Source organism: Thalassophryne amazonica, chromosome 3 (genome assembly GCF_902500255.1).
Source record: "Thalassophryne amazonica chromosome 3, fThaAma1.1, whole genome shotgun sequence".
Lineage (NCBI taxonomy): Eukaryota > Metazoa > Chordata > Actinopteri > Batrachoidiformes > Batrachoididae > Thalassophryne > Thalassophryne amazonica.
The window spans coordinates 43,800,811-43,815,759 of NC_047105.1; the positions used below are offsets into that span (position 1 = coordinate 43,800,811).

The following is a 14,949-nucleotide window of genomic DNA, read 5'->3' on the forward strand; positions in this document are numbered from 1 at the left end:
AATGGAGACCTACATCCGGGACTCATTAGCTGCCGGGCTGATCCGGAACTCCACCTCCCCAATGGGTGCAGGTTTCTTTTTTGTGGGCAAGAAAGACGGCGGACTCTGTCCATGCATTGATTACAGGGGGCTGAATGAGATCACGGTTCGCAACCGATACCCTCTGCCCCTGTTAGATTCAGTGTTCACGCCCCTGCATGGAGCCCAAATTTTCACAAAGCTGGATCTTAGAAATGCGTACCACCTGGTTCGGATCCGGAAGGGAGACGAATGGAAGACGGCATTTAACACCCCGTTAGGTCACTTTGAGTACCTGGTCATGCTGTTCGGCCTCACTAACGCCCCCGCGACGTTCCAAGCTTTGGTAAATGACGTCTTGCGGGACTTCCTGCATCGGTTTGTCTTCGTATATCTAGACGATATACTCCTCTTTTCCCCGTATCCTGAGACTCATGTTACACATGTACGTCAGGTCCTGCAGCGGTTGTTGGAGAACCGGCTGTTTGTGAAGGGCGAGAAGTGCGAGTTCCACCGTACTTCTTTGTCCTTCCTGGGGTTCATAATCTCCTCCAACTCCGTCGCTCCTGATCCGGCCAAGGTTGCGGCGGTGAGAGATTGGCCCCAACCAACAAACCGTAGGAAACTGCAACAGTTCCTCGGTTTTGCAAACTTCTACCGGAGGTTCATCAAGGACTACAGTCAGGTGGTTAGTCCCCTGACAGCCCTGACCTCCACAAAAGTCCCCTTCACCTCGTCGGATCAGTGCGAAGCCACGTTTAGGGAGTTGAAACGCCGCTTCTCAACTGCGCCAGTTCTGGTGCAGCCCGATCCTATTCGCCAGTTTATAAACGAAGTGGACGCCTCTGACTCAGGGATAGGAGCCGTGCTGTCCCAGAGCAGGGAGTCCGACAAGGTTCTCCACCCTTGTGCCTATTTTTCCCGCAGGTTGACCCCGGCTGAAAGGAACTATGACGTCGGCAATCGGGAACTTCTTGCGGTAAAGGAGACTCTGGAGGAGTGGAGACACCTGTTGGAAGGAGCTTCAGAGCCATTCACGGTTTTCACAGACCATCGGAACCTGGAGTACATCCGGACCGCCAAGCGTCTGAACCCCAGGCAAGCCCGCTGGTCACTGTTCTTCGGGCGTTTTGACTTTCGGATCACATACCGCCCCGGGACGAAGAACCAACGGTCTGACGCCCTGTCCCGGGTGCATGAAGAGGAAGTCAGGACCGAGCTGTCAGACCCAACCGAAACCATCATCACCGAGCCCACTGTCGTGGCCACCCTCAACTGGGACGTGGAGAAGACCGTCCGGGAGGACATGACACGGAACCCGGACCCGGGGACCGGCCCCAAGAACAGACTGTACGTCCCACCAGAGGCCAGCGCTGCAGTCCTGGACTTCTGTCACGGTTCCAAGCTCTCCTGCCACCCAGGGGTGCGAAGAACCGTGGCAGTTGTCTGGCAGCGCTTCTGGTGGGTGTCTCTGGAAGCCGACATCCGGGAGTACGTCCAGGCCTGCACCACCTGCGCCAGGGGCAAAGCGGACCACCAAAGAACCCAGGGTCTCCTCCAGCCTTTGCCCGTGCCTCATCGCCCCTGGTCTCACATCGGCCTGGACTTCGTCATGGGCCTCCCGCCGTCCCAGGGCAAGACAACCATCCTCACGATAGTGAACCGGTTCTCCAAGGCAGCCCACTTCGTGGCCCTCCCGAAGCTCCCGACGGCCCAGGAGACTGCAGACCTCCTGGTCCACCATGTCGTGCGTCTGCATGGGATTCCATCGGACATTGTCTCAGATCGTGGTCCCCAGTTCTCCTCCCAGGTCTGGAGGAGTTTCTGCAGGGAACTGGGGGCCACAGTAAGCCTCTCGTCTGGGTACCACCCCCAGACGAACGGGCAGGCAGAGCGGATGAATCAGGAGTTGGAGCAGGCCCTCCGCTGCGTGACCTCTGCGCACCCGACGGCCTGGAGTGACCATCTGGCCTGGATCGAGTACGCTCATAATAGCCAAGTGTCATCTGCCACCGGCCTCTTCCCATTCGAGATATGTTTGGGGTACCAGCCCCCATTATTTCCGTTGGTGGAGGGAGAGGTCGGGGTGCCCTCGGTCCAGGCCCATCTGAGAAGGTGCCGTCGGGTGTGGCGTACCGCCTGCTCTGCCCTGCTCAACGCCCGGATGAGGGCCAAGGCCCATGCAGACCGCCGGTGTGCCCCGGCCCCTACGTATCAGCCCAGGCAGGCGGTTTGGCTATCCATGAAAGACATTCCCCTACAAGTGGAATCCCAAAAACTAAAGGACAGATTTATCGGACCCTTCACCATCCTAAAAGTCCTCAGCCCAGCCGCAGTGAAGCTGAAGCTGCCAGCTTCACTGCGGATACATCTGGTTTTTCATGTGTCAAGACTCAAACCCTGCCACTCCTCTCCCCTCTGTGCCCCCGGACCGGCGGCGCCGCCTGCCCGGTTCAGTAACGGGGAGCCGGCTTGGACTGTGCGCCGGCTGCTGGACGTCCGTCGGAAGGGCCGGGGGTTCCAGTATTTGGTGGACTGGGAGGGGTATGGACCCGAAGAACGCTTCTGGGTGAAGAGGAGCTTCATCCTGGACCCGGCCCTCCTGGCCGACTTCTACCGGCGGCACCCGGACAAGCCTGGTCGGGCGCCAGGAGGTGCCCGTTGAGGGGCGGGTCCTGTTGTGTGGGCCGCTGAAGAGGAGGTACTGTTGGCCCACCACCACCAGATGGCGCCCTGCTTGAAGTGCGGGCTTCAAGCACGAGAGGGCGTCATAGCAACCGGGAGTGACAGCTGTCACCCGTCATCAGCACCAGCTGTCAGTCATCCACATCACATCACCACCACCATAAAGGCCAGACTGCAACTCCACCTCCCCGCCGAGAAATTAGCTACCTTGGAGGTAATTTTCTCTGCTGACCAAAACATTGAGTAATAGTCTGAACTTCTTTGCAGCCGTTTTCCTGTGATGTTGCCTTATCTGTGGGATTGGCGTTTGGTGTGATCAGCAACGCCTTCGCTTCACACTCCAAACAGATAAGTGGTTAGACAGGAGCTGCACGAGTGTCTGATTGGAGGTGGAGGTGCTCCCTCACATAAGAACACAGACGGTGGAATTACTGAGTGTGCGAACTCACACTCATCAAAACTGTTTCTGTTCTCTACCAGCAGTACCCGGTCTGACAGCTGGAGACGGTGGCCACCTGGGGCTCCAGGACTTGGCGGCTCCGGTGTTCTTCAGATCCGTTGGCGGTGAGGGCCGTGTGGGATCTGGCTCGGTTCAGGACGGACGTCTCCTATCCTCAAGCCTGCCCACACGTCATTCAACATTTAATTGTCTGTGGTACCAAAACTGTATTTGTCTGTATTCCGTTGTGCACTTCACAACATTAAATTGTTACTGTTTGGCTTATCCATTGTCCGTTCATTTAACGCCCCCTATTGTGGGTCCATGTTCCTACACCTTCACAACAGTATCATCAGCATAGCAGTGAAAAGTAATCCCAAAATGCCACAATATGTGCCCAAGGGGTGCTATATAAAGGGAGAAAAGCAGGGGGCCTAAGAAAGACCCCTGTGGAACCCCAAATTTCATGTCAGTAAGATTAGAGGTAGTGTTACTACTGTACAAACACAGTGACTACGTTTACATGCAGCCCATAACCCTTTCATAACCGGAATATTAGCAATAACCCGGTTGCGCACGGCCATGTAAACACCCGCAAAAACCCGAATATGCTCATATTCCAGTTTTTAAAAACCCGAATAAGACCCCTGGGTTACTCCTTTTCTAACCCGAATATCAGGTCATATAAACGCGCATTGGGATATCCCCATAGAAAGGAACATTATTTTGTGTTCTGCGCATGTCCTATCCACAAGGAATCTTGGTCTTTTGAGTACGGCAGCTACTTGTATGCGGCGCGCGCAGCCCACCGGACACCACAGAAGCAGAGATAAACAGTGCATTGTGTTCCGCGTCCTTATCAGGCGGGCCGGTTGCGGCAGCGGTCGGCATCACCGCGATTGCTCTGCCTCTGATGCGCTTACTGAGTCTATGAGCTTGGTTACCGCCTCAGCGGGCCACTCACACCGCCCCCCTCTCTGCTGTGTGGTAGCTGTGCCAACTGTGGCAAAAGTTCCAGAGACTACGCTCGCTGTTTTGATGGGGAGGCAGCCCGCAAGGTTAGATTTCTTGTGGAAGAAATCCACAGCGCCGCAGGGTCTCGGTAAACCACAGCCGCAGAGCTCCGTGGCCATGACTTGGATTCTTTGCGGGTCCCGCATCCATACCCCCGGAGGCAGTGAGTGAAGGGACAGCACACACATTGTGTTCTGCGTGTGTCTATTTATAATCTTCTTGCCCAGAAGAAAAAAGAGAGTGTTTACACAGGAGAGAAAAGTGAGAAAATGTTAATGCCTGTTTGAGAAAAGTGTATAAAGTGTGTAGTGAGGGGTTTTACACGAAGCAGGATTTGCACGAACGCCAGACCAAATCAAGCACCAGTGGAAGACGTGCGTCGCTGTTTAGATGGGGATATTCCAAATGATAACAATGACCATGTATACAGGAGTAACTCTGTCTGCTTAAGCATGTAAACGGGTTATTCCTAATGATTCAGAAACCGGAATACTGACCTTAACCCGAATATTAACGGCATGTAAACGTAGTCATTGAGAACGACTGGTCAAGTATGACGTCAGCCATGCAAGGGCACTCCCAGTAATCCCAAAATGATTTTCCAGCCTATCAAGTAGAATATGATGATCCATGGTATCAAATGCAGCACTGAGATCTAACAGCACCAGAACCGTAGTGGTGTCCGAATCCATTGTAAGCAGAAGATCATTCACCACTTTAGTAAGAGATGTCTCTGTGGAATGATATTTTCTAAAAGCAGACTGCAGTGGCTCAAAGAGATTATTGTCAGTAAGATAGTCCACAAGCTGCTCTGACACCACTTTTTCCAGAATTTTAGAGCAAAATGATAAATTTGATACCAGCCGATAGTTTTTCAATACACTAGGGTCAAGATTAGGTTTCTTAAGTAATGGTGTAATCACTGCAGATTTGAAACATTTAGGAACAGATCCAGAAGTTAAAGCAAGATTAATAATTTCCAGCACAGTCGGCCCAAGAGTCGGCCACAGGTCCTTAAACTGTTTTGTTGGTATAGGATCAAATAAACTGGTTGTGCTTTGTGTTGACGTTACCAGTTTTGTCAGCATGCCTAGGGAGATACTATCAAATTCTGTAAATCTAGGTAATACCTCAGTACCTCCCACCTCAATAGCAGGGTGTAGTGGCTGGGTTAAGGCATGCTGGGATATGTTTAACCTGATGTCTTCTATTTTCTTCTCAAAGTAATCCAGGAAATCTTGTGCTGTAAAAGGAGAGCGAACTACAGGTGGTTGTCCATGAATAAGTGTTGCCACCGTGTTGAACAAGAACTTTGAGTTATGCTTGTTTTTGCTGATCAAATCAGAGTAATAGGTCTGCTTTGTCGCCAGCTATGCATGCTTATAGCCTAAGATAGCATCATGCCATGCAAGGTGGAATACTTCTCATTTTAAACAATGCCATTTCCATTCTAGACCTCTTGCCTTATGCTTGAGGTCACGCAGGTTATCACTGAACCAAGGTGACTGTGATTTGGGGGAGCGCGGTTTTAACACAGGTGGTGCAATCATGTCGAGTGTAGTTTTGAGCACTGAGTTTAAACTATCCACAAGTCTGTCAACTGACTGGGTATTTGCCAAATGTGAAGCTAAGACATCAGGCAGTCTAGCTTCAAGTTCAGTCATAGTTGAGTTGATGCATCGCTGTAGTGATATATAAGGTTGTTGTTCCACTAAACACAGCAGCGAAACTGTAAACTTAATAAGTGAGTGATCAGAGACCACTGATGTAAGAGGCATGATGTCAATATTCGTGACAGCAATACCACATGCGAGAACCAGATCCAGGGTATTTCCAGTAATGTGCATCGAGTCCCAAATGCATTGCCGAAATCCTAATCCATCCATAATTTCCAGAAATGATTTGCAGAGGGGATCAGAAGGCTTATTTATATGAACGAGGCCTATATACAGTGACAAAGTAATACGGCTGATTTTTATACTTCTGACCTTGGCAATGCATAATATCCTGAGCAGAGCGGAGAATCAGATGCTCAAATGAGTGATATTTGTAACCCCCAACAGCTAATAAGCAAAACCTAAATTTATAAATGAAAGCAACACCCCCGCCTTGCTTCGCATCACGAGGGACGTGACTAAATGTATATGCTGGTGGGCAGGCCTCATTTAAGGGGAGGACAGCTGTAGGTTTAAGCCAGGTTTCACATAGCCCAATCATATCTAAGTGATGATCAATAATTAGATCATTAATCAACAATGATTTTGGAGACAGTGATCTTATCTTAATGAGACCCAGACTAAGGACCTCAGTGGGGTTGACAGTTGAACTGTTTGGATTTAGGGGTGGTTCCAGAGTAGCATATATAAGATGCTGAGAAACAGGTTTAGGTTTGAGACATTCCACGTGCATTGTAGGTAGCAGACATGAAATCTTTGCTGTTGCTGAAACAACCACTGGGCCATCCTCAGTTTCAACATCATCCATTGTAGTAATGGGTATTGGGTACTTGCAAAAGACAATAACTGGCTCATAAGCCAATTCCGATTACCAAGGCCACTGTTACTGGAGATGTGCATAGAACTGCGGCCGGCCCAGAGCACAGTACAGTGAGGAGCCAGGGGTTGTCTGTACCCACTCAGGTGCTGACCACGCTGGGGTTCCTGGCAACAATGTCATTCCAGTTGGAGCTGGCCGGGTGGTAAGTAGTGTGCCAGTCAACCTTGAGCTGAGCCATGCCAGCTGTGTGGAATGCAATCATCCGAATGTCATCCAGGTACATCACACTCAAACATTAAAGCGCAATTTGCAGCGAGAGCTGGTTTCCCTTATGTAATCAGAGCTACTTACTGTACACATATATTGTTGTAAAGGTGCCATCACATGATGAATAAGTTTTTGTTAATAGGAAACAATTTCATTCCATCAATGTTCAAATCATATGTGATGCGCAAATGCATTGGGTTGGGTTGGGAAAAGGCCAGGGGCTAGCACAGTGCACGATGGCTGCTTAGTAAATTTATAGTTTATTCATGCAATTGTTCTGAACAAAAACCAGCACGGGCACATTTGTGCATGTGCACATTCAAATATGTTTTTTTGCTATTATTATTAATGTTTTTTCTTGATGGTGAAACTAGAGCTGCAGAGCTTCTTAAAAGGTCCAACCATTGTCTCCCTGTGTTCAGTATTTGTCAATAAACATGTGCAAAGTTGTGAATGGTCACGCGCTATTGGCCACGGCACATCTCATTTGTTTTAACTTCAGTGTGTGTGTGTGTGAGCCCACAGCATTTATGGCCTCACACACATACACGCTGCCACTAACTTTATTTCTGTTTCATGTTTATTCCGTTTGACAGGGAACCAAATAAACTATCTCTGCATATCTCCATGCCATTTCCAGTCATCTGTAGCTCACACTCAGTATAATTTATTTTCTGTGTTTATGTGAAATTATCGGACAGAGAGGAATCCCACATCTCAGGGCCTATTTACATGAATTTGCATATTTAAATAGGGGCATGGAGAGGGAGGAGTGTGGTACATCTGCATGTGCACTCAATTCCACATTCAGTGGGATGTACAAACAGAATGTGCTTGGATCCGTGCGTACGCACACTTTGATCCATCTGGATATTTTTGAGTGTACGACAGTTTCAAGGTTATAGTGAACGCCGTGCTTCAGTAGAAAATCCATGCAAGTCTTTGTACCTGAGGCCCCTGGCCTGTAGCCCAGGCAAACCCGAGCATTAATCTGCCCATGAACTTTCCAAAATTCTTTAAAAAAAAGGGGGAGGTCGGGGCACATTATAACCCATTGGTAACCAAACTTGAGCCCGGACTTACGGCACAAAGGTTTTGTAATGAGTAAACAGGGGCAGATCTGGTGGTGGTGGTGGTGGGGGGGGGGGGTGCTGTCTCTGAACCCCCTATTCAACAACAGGTGGCTCAGCTAGATACATTTTTACCAGACCATAATTCAACAAGGTGGAGCAAGGTGTTCCCTGTTTTTTGCTGCAGACATTAAAAATATTCTCTGTTGTCATCATAATGTTATAGCATCACATTCAAGATTGTACAATACAAGTTCAAATGAATTAAAAACAGATTATAAAGTATATTTTCTCTGTCATGTATTTTGTGGTGAAATTTGCACCAAAATGCAGGAAATGACACCAAAAATTCTAAATTTTCTTGGGGAGGGCATCCCCGCAGGACCCACCAGGTAAGGCGACCTCTCAGTTTTGCCTGATTTGTTGAGAAATGCATGCTCCCCACTTTTTTTTTTTTTTTTTTTTACAAAATCGTGGATCTGTCCCTGGATAAACATCTTTATATTGAAACAATTAAAATCATGCTGACGCTGTCATCATGAGGTCAGTTTTTTTTTTAATTCAGACAGAAAAGGAACACAAAGTACAAAATTGACATACTTTTTTGAGTAGGAAAAGACAATTTGATGCATGGCTTGGTTGTGAGTTTTGCTTGAACTTTGCTGGTTCTTTTTTTACGTTCAAAAGTAACACTTGCAAATGAGAAAGTAAATGTGCAAGCCATGTGCATGTTTGTCGAACTTTTAATACACCCAGTTTCATTTGAAGTGTCTCCAAAATTGTGCGTGTCGAGCGATCGACTGCCCTTGCCAAAATCAAAACCACTCTTGTAAGATAATATATAATAAAGATTTATGTGGCGCCAGCACGCATGCATAATCACTTTAGATGAAGAAAACGATGACAGGGAACATGACAGAACGTGCCTGTGTGGTCTCCGCCTCTTGTCTCGCCCTGCAGCACTTTCGTTTCTTTCTTTCTTTCTTTTCTTTCTTTCTTTCTTTCTTTCTTTTTTTTTTTTTTTTAAATCGTAGTCTGGTGAATCAGACTGGTTTATATTCAGGAACTGGGTCAAAGGGCGCAGAGTTTCACTTGTAACAGCAGAGTGCGTTTTCAGCTGCTGCGCATGCACAGGCCACGGCACAGTTCGACGCGCAAAAAGAAGCGATTTCTGCGCTAGGTGGTGGTGAACCCTCTTTAGTGAACACTTCTTGGTATTTGTGGGTCGTTTTGCGTGTCATTGTGTTTCGTGTGAAAGATCACGCGGACAGATGCTGTGCCAGTAATTTCCTCAGCGGCCCGGTGCGCTCATTGGTGCGTCTCTCTGAACGTGTCACCAGTTTTTGTGGATTACTGCATATATCTCCACCATGAGCAGGGTGAAACACCACTCCTTTCGTTCAGCTCTTGCCTTCACTGAGTCCAGCTGCCAACCAGGACTTGTGACAACACTTGGAAAATTTTGAGACTTGCAGACATTTTTAATTACATTTTACGCATATCGTGTTAAAATGCATTTATTTCCAACGTTTTTGGTGCTGGCGTCTCTGCTGGTGAAGCGTCTCTGCGCCAGTGGCTTACCGGCGGAGGAGAAGGACGCTGAAGTAGAAGAAGAAAGGCTAATGATTGAAATGGCAAAACAGCAACTTCTGGACAAGCTGCACCTGAAAGAGAGACCAAACATCACTCAGACGGTGCCCCGGGTGGCGCTTCTCAGCGCGCTGCGCAAACTGCACGCAGGGCGCGTCAGGCAGGACGGCACGTTTGAACTAGACAACTACATACCAGCCAAAGATAAAGGCTATGAAATAATGAGCTTTGCAGATATAAGTAAGTTTCACGTTCACTTTTTGTCATTTTCACCACTGTTTTTCCTGAGAGGCTTGCGCACAGGCGCGCTCCCTGTGCGTAAAATACGCACAACACGAGGCCACGGTCGCTGTGTGTCCTGAATATTCTTAAAGGGGTCATATAGCACAAAATTGTTTTTTTTTTTTTTTTTTTTTTTTTTTACTTTTATAGTTGCATATGGTTCAGGCTTGGTGTTAAACATCCCTAAAGTCCCACAATTTTATGACTGTGTTTGGAGATCCTGCACCAGTGTCAATAAATTTTATACCTGAAACGACTTAGTTTAATTTTTTCTGACATATGTAACAGAAATCTACATCTGGAATCTCAGTACTTTAGATGGAGAGATTCTTCTTTGAACAGAGAAGGTTCTGGTGAACACAAAAGGCACTAAAATAAGTCCATGTGTTAGAGACCTTAAAATGGTACATCGACTTAGTGTAATGCATTTTTTTTCCATCGCTGCAAACATTTAAACTGCTTTACAACTTCGTGTGACCTACATTAACTTGCTGAAATACCATGACCCCTTTCAGGGTGAAGAAATACAGCATTGTTTGTACATATATTTCTCAGATCATGTTGTTTTGTGGAGCTTGAATCTGCATTGTGAAATATAACAATGTGACAGTAATTTCTGTTTCCTTTAATCCTGTTCAAAAATAGTTTCCTTCTTTGCTTGTGTGACGGCCTGTTGTTTCTAAACTATCATTCTCCAGGGGACACACACAGTGATGATGGGTCCAGCCTCAGCCTTACCTTCCAGTTTCTGCAGGAACGGGGCCAGAGCATCCAGGTCATCCAGTCATCACTCTGGATCTATGTCCATGCTTCTAAGGACACTCAGCAGCACTCCCGCCTTCCTGCCAAGGTCTTCCTTTCAGCAGATGGCAGCAGGCCCAGTTCTAACCGCACCCTGGTGATTGAAAAGATGCTGGAGGTCAAGGAGAGCAACTGGCACACCATCCCCATAACTCGCACCCTGCAGGCCTTCCTAGACAGTGGACAACACAGGTTGCAGCTTGAGGTCAGTTGCAGTGAGGACGGAAAGAACCTTTGTTCTTTGCACGGCCCCGATGACACCCCATACAGGCCCTTCATGGCAGCCCAGGTGCGTCTCCGTGACAGCCATTCCAAACACTTACTCAGAAAGCGCTCTCTGCGCTGTGGCAATGACGTAACCGTGTGCTGCAAGAGAGACTTCTTCATCAAGTTCAAGGATATCCAGTGGAATGACTGGATCATTGCTCCTGACGGCTACCACATGAACTATTGCATGGGCCAGTGTCCCCAGCACCTGTCCGGTTCTCCAGGCATAGCCTCCTCCTTCCATGCCACCATCTTTAGCCTGCTGAAGGCCAACGGCATTATCACAGCCGCCTCTTCATGTTGTGTTCCCACGGAGCGCCGACCCCTTTCCATGGTGTACTTCAACTCTCAGCAAAACGTCGTCCGCATGGACGTCCCCGACATGATAGTGGAGTCCTGTGGGTGCACATAAAGAAACATTAACAGAACCATGTAAGGAACACAAACTCCTGTATACAGGTGACATAAATTCCTGGATGTTTCTGGCACAATCAATTCATTTGTCTTACACAGCGTGTTTAATGAATTTTGAAACAATGTGATGAATTTGCTGAGAAAAGTAGAAATTTCCTAAATGAAAATTAATTTCATTGTAGCACTGGGCAATAGAATGCCACAGCAAATTTCAAATAATTTTGTTTTTCTGCAGGGAAATTTTTTTTTGATGATGTTTTTTGTTGTTGTTGTTGTTGTTGCTTTGTTGAAATTGACATTTTATTAGTGTCACCAGCACTCAGGTGCATTTTACAAAGAAGTGCAGTAAAAATGCAAGATTTAATAAGCATTACCTTATTAAAGGGTTTATACTATTTGCCTTTGCAGCAAACTAATATCAGTCACCAAATGTCTTAATCTTTATGATGTCTGGGATTTTTACAGTAATTTCTTCCAAAATGACATAACAAAAATTAAGACTTAATGCTGTTGAAAGTGAGATTAGGGAGTCATTTACCTTTACCAAATGTTTGAAAACTATTTTAAGAGTGCAGGAAAATGAGCTGGTTTCATCTTTAAACATTCTCTGGTTCAACTAAGATGATTAAAAACTTTATAATGTTTAGGCAATGAAAGCATATTATTTTAAGTTTCACATATTTCAAAATGGTTATTTGATGAAAATAATCCACCTTTTTGCATTCACTTTTGTGATGTTTCTAAATGTTCCTGTTTGAAGAAGGATTTGGAATTATTGAATACATTTTTAAAAAGCTGTGGCATTAGGCGCCATTTTTGTCTCTATTTTGGCTGTACAATGGACATGGTGTCCATTTGATTCTAAAATGGATTTTTGTATAAAACACTATAAACAGTCAAACAAATGAAACTATTTTCCATATACTGAGAAAAATATAAAAAGCTGTTTCCTCCTTTGCTGTGTTCTGGACAGCTGTGAGTTATATCATTGTGAACATTATTGGAGGCTTTCCTTGCCATAGCTCAAGAAAAGCTAACAAGGCCGCCGACACCTCAATCAAATCATTCAATCATTTTTTGAGGTGAATTACAGATAAGAACTTTCAAATTGAAACCCCTCCCAAACATCATGTCATTTAGAAATAACGACGCTACGTTTTACCTTGGAGGCTACTTTGTGCTGGCCAGGTTCACCTGTGACCACATGGTCAAAAAAATATCATGCTGGGCTAATTCAGCATATATCCATATATTACATTTTGTTGAGAAATCACAATCACAGTACTTTGTGAATGCAGCTTCTAGGGCACGTGGCTCCCTTCTGTGCCGTTACGGCTTTATGGGGTTAAATGGCAAGGCGCTGGTATTCACTACGCATTAATCGTCTTGCAGTAACCAACTTTGTGGGTGTGTTCCACTGACCACAGACCAGCTCAGTGGGCGTGTATCCAGTCCAGACAGGAACTTCTGTTAAGTACCTCACAGAAGCTGAGCTGTTTCAGGTGAAAGTTTTATTAGTTATGCAGTTATATAATTAAGGTACTTTCAGGAGGTTTAACATTAAACTCCAATGATGTGTAACTGTAAAAGGTGGAAAAAACTTGATTTTTAGTTTCTACAATATGACCCCTTTAAACACTGGCAAATAGGATAGGAAAAATTGACAACACAAAAGCACTGTAATATGAATGTTTAATATATCCATTACATTTCAAAAACTTGAATTCAATTCCAGCATCACGTAATTGTGAAGTCAGTGTAATTTTATAATCTAGACAGCAGACATTTAACAGAGAAAAGGCAGCACTAATATACATTTGCAGCATAAATAACAGTTTTTGCAGCAGTTTTAATTTTAGTCTTTATAGAACATATATAAATATTTAATACATCGATTTGCAGAATTGTTATATTTCTTTGGATATTGAACTGACCAAAAAAGCTAAAATTGTAAAGTCAGGCTTTTAGATTCTGGCTTAAACTGTGCCTTCCTTTTTTAGAGCGAGATACTAATGTCCAGCTTGATCAACAAGTATTAATTTGTTTTATTCGAAAGTGGGGAAAAAAACCCACCAAAGATGAATCAATCCTGCACTTCCTATACTTTTATACTTAATCATATCAGTTTTCTGTTGGCTTTCATTTGTGACATCATCTTAATGTAGCTCTTTGAAAATAATATTTTATTGAATTCTGGATTTAAATTTTTGTCGTGTTTAATCAAATATTATCATTGTGTTGTTGAAACTGTGACAAGAACCAGCTGTCATTTGAAGAAGTACAGTCTGCTCCAATGTCATGCGCGGGTTAAACCATGTTTGATCAACATATCCGCTGTATAACTGACATCACTCATCTGTTGAGTAACATGTGGCATGTGAACTGCAAGGTCACTTCTTTTTTTTCTTTTTTGGAGCCACAAGCAAACATTTAGCTATTGCATCAGTAAGGCAGGTCATTTGGCATGTGCTGTTGCACGTCGACTTTTCCAGCTCGCAGTATCGAAAGTTAAGCCCTGTTCCCACCAAATAATGAACAGTGAGTAATGAGCCACACCGCATGTTTTTTTTTGTTGGTTTTTTTATACAAGAGGAGGTATTCAACAATCGTGGGAGAATAGCGGCTATGAGAGGCTCTTAGAGGCAGAATATTTGGCTATCAAGGCTCATCTCTGAGCATGGCGCTAATTTCAAGAAGTTCAAAATTTAGCAACAACAGCGTGGGGCAGTTTGTGTACAAGGTAGTACAAGGACAAACGAGGATTTTAGAGGCATGTTTGTGGTGGAGGACAAGGTTGTTAAAAACCCATTATCCGAGAACCTGGCGGTTATGAGGACCGGACTGGCTATTTTGGACAGGCTCAGCCCTCTTGTGCACTACAATTCCACCTCCTTTGTGTGCCGGACACTGTATATAAAATAATTATTTTGTAGCAGATTAATCATTTTCTGTCAGAGCTTGGCAGCTGAAACACCTCTAATTGCTTCTGAAATCACAGAGGACTGTTTCATCTGGACCCTTTTTTTCCCCCTCTCTCTCGTGCACTGAGGTGGAGAATGTATTTGGAACAGCTTAAAAGGTAAATATTTGTAATGTTTTATTGTAATAGCTTGGTAAAACAGTTGCATGTTCATTCCTTCTTCATAAGTACCTGTAAAAGTATGGTTGATAGATTTAACACCTTGTTAATGGATCAGATGAGCTCCGCTGTGTGTGCGCACTGATGCAATGACTCGCGCTGAAGACAAGCATTTATGCAGAACTCCAGCTTGCAAAAAAGCGATTTTGCAGTCAATAACAGACGAACACAAAGTTAAAAGTTGTATCACGGTGTCAAAATGACTGTATAAGCCGTGTAAGAAATAAAGCCAGCAAGAGGAAGCGCAGAGGCGACTGTCCAGGAACCCGTGGTTCAGTTCTAGCTGGTCTGGTTCATTTAATGACTCTGGAACACAGGTGAACAGCAGCCTGGCACATGGCGCACACCGGCCGGACTGTGCAGGAGCATCTTTTTTAGAACTGCGTTTACAAAATGTGACACCATCTTGAATGGATGCAGTGAATTTAAAGCCCAAACTTTAAAGGGACCAAGTGTGGGAGAGCTGG

General features: G+C 45.5%; 1 protein-coding gene across 1 annotated transcript; it reads left to right on the forward strand.

Moving 5' to 3' along the window:
- The first annotated feature begins 9,186 nt into the window (after positions 1 to 9,186).
- LOC117506607 (inhibin beta B chain) lies at positions 9,187 to 13,932 on the forward strand. Its single transcript, XM_034166128.1, has 2 exons — positions 9,187 to 9,819; positions 10,560 to 13,932. The coding sequence occupies exons 1-2, from the start codon at positions 9,501 to 9,503 to the stop codon at positions 11,339 to 11,341; spliced, it is 1,101 nt and encodes a 366-aa protein (XP_034022019.1). The 5' UTR covers positions 9,187 to 9,500; the 3' UTR covers positions 11,342 to 13,932.
- Positions 13,933 to 14,949: the final 1,017 nt, after the last annotated feature.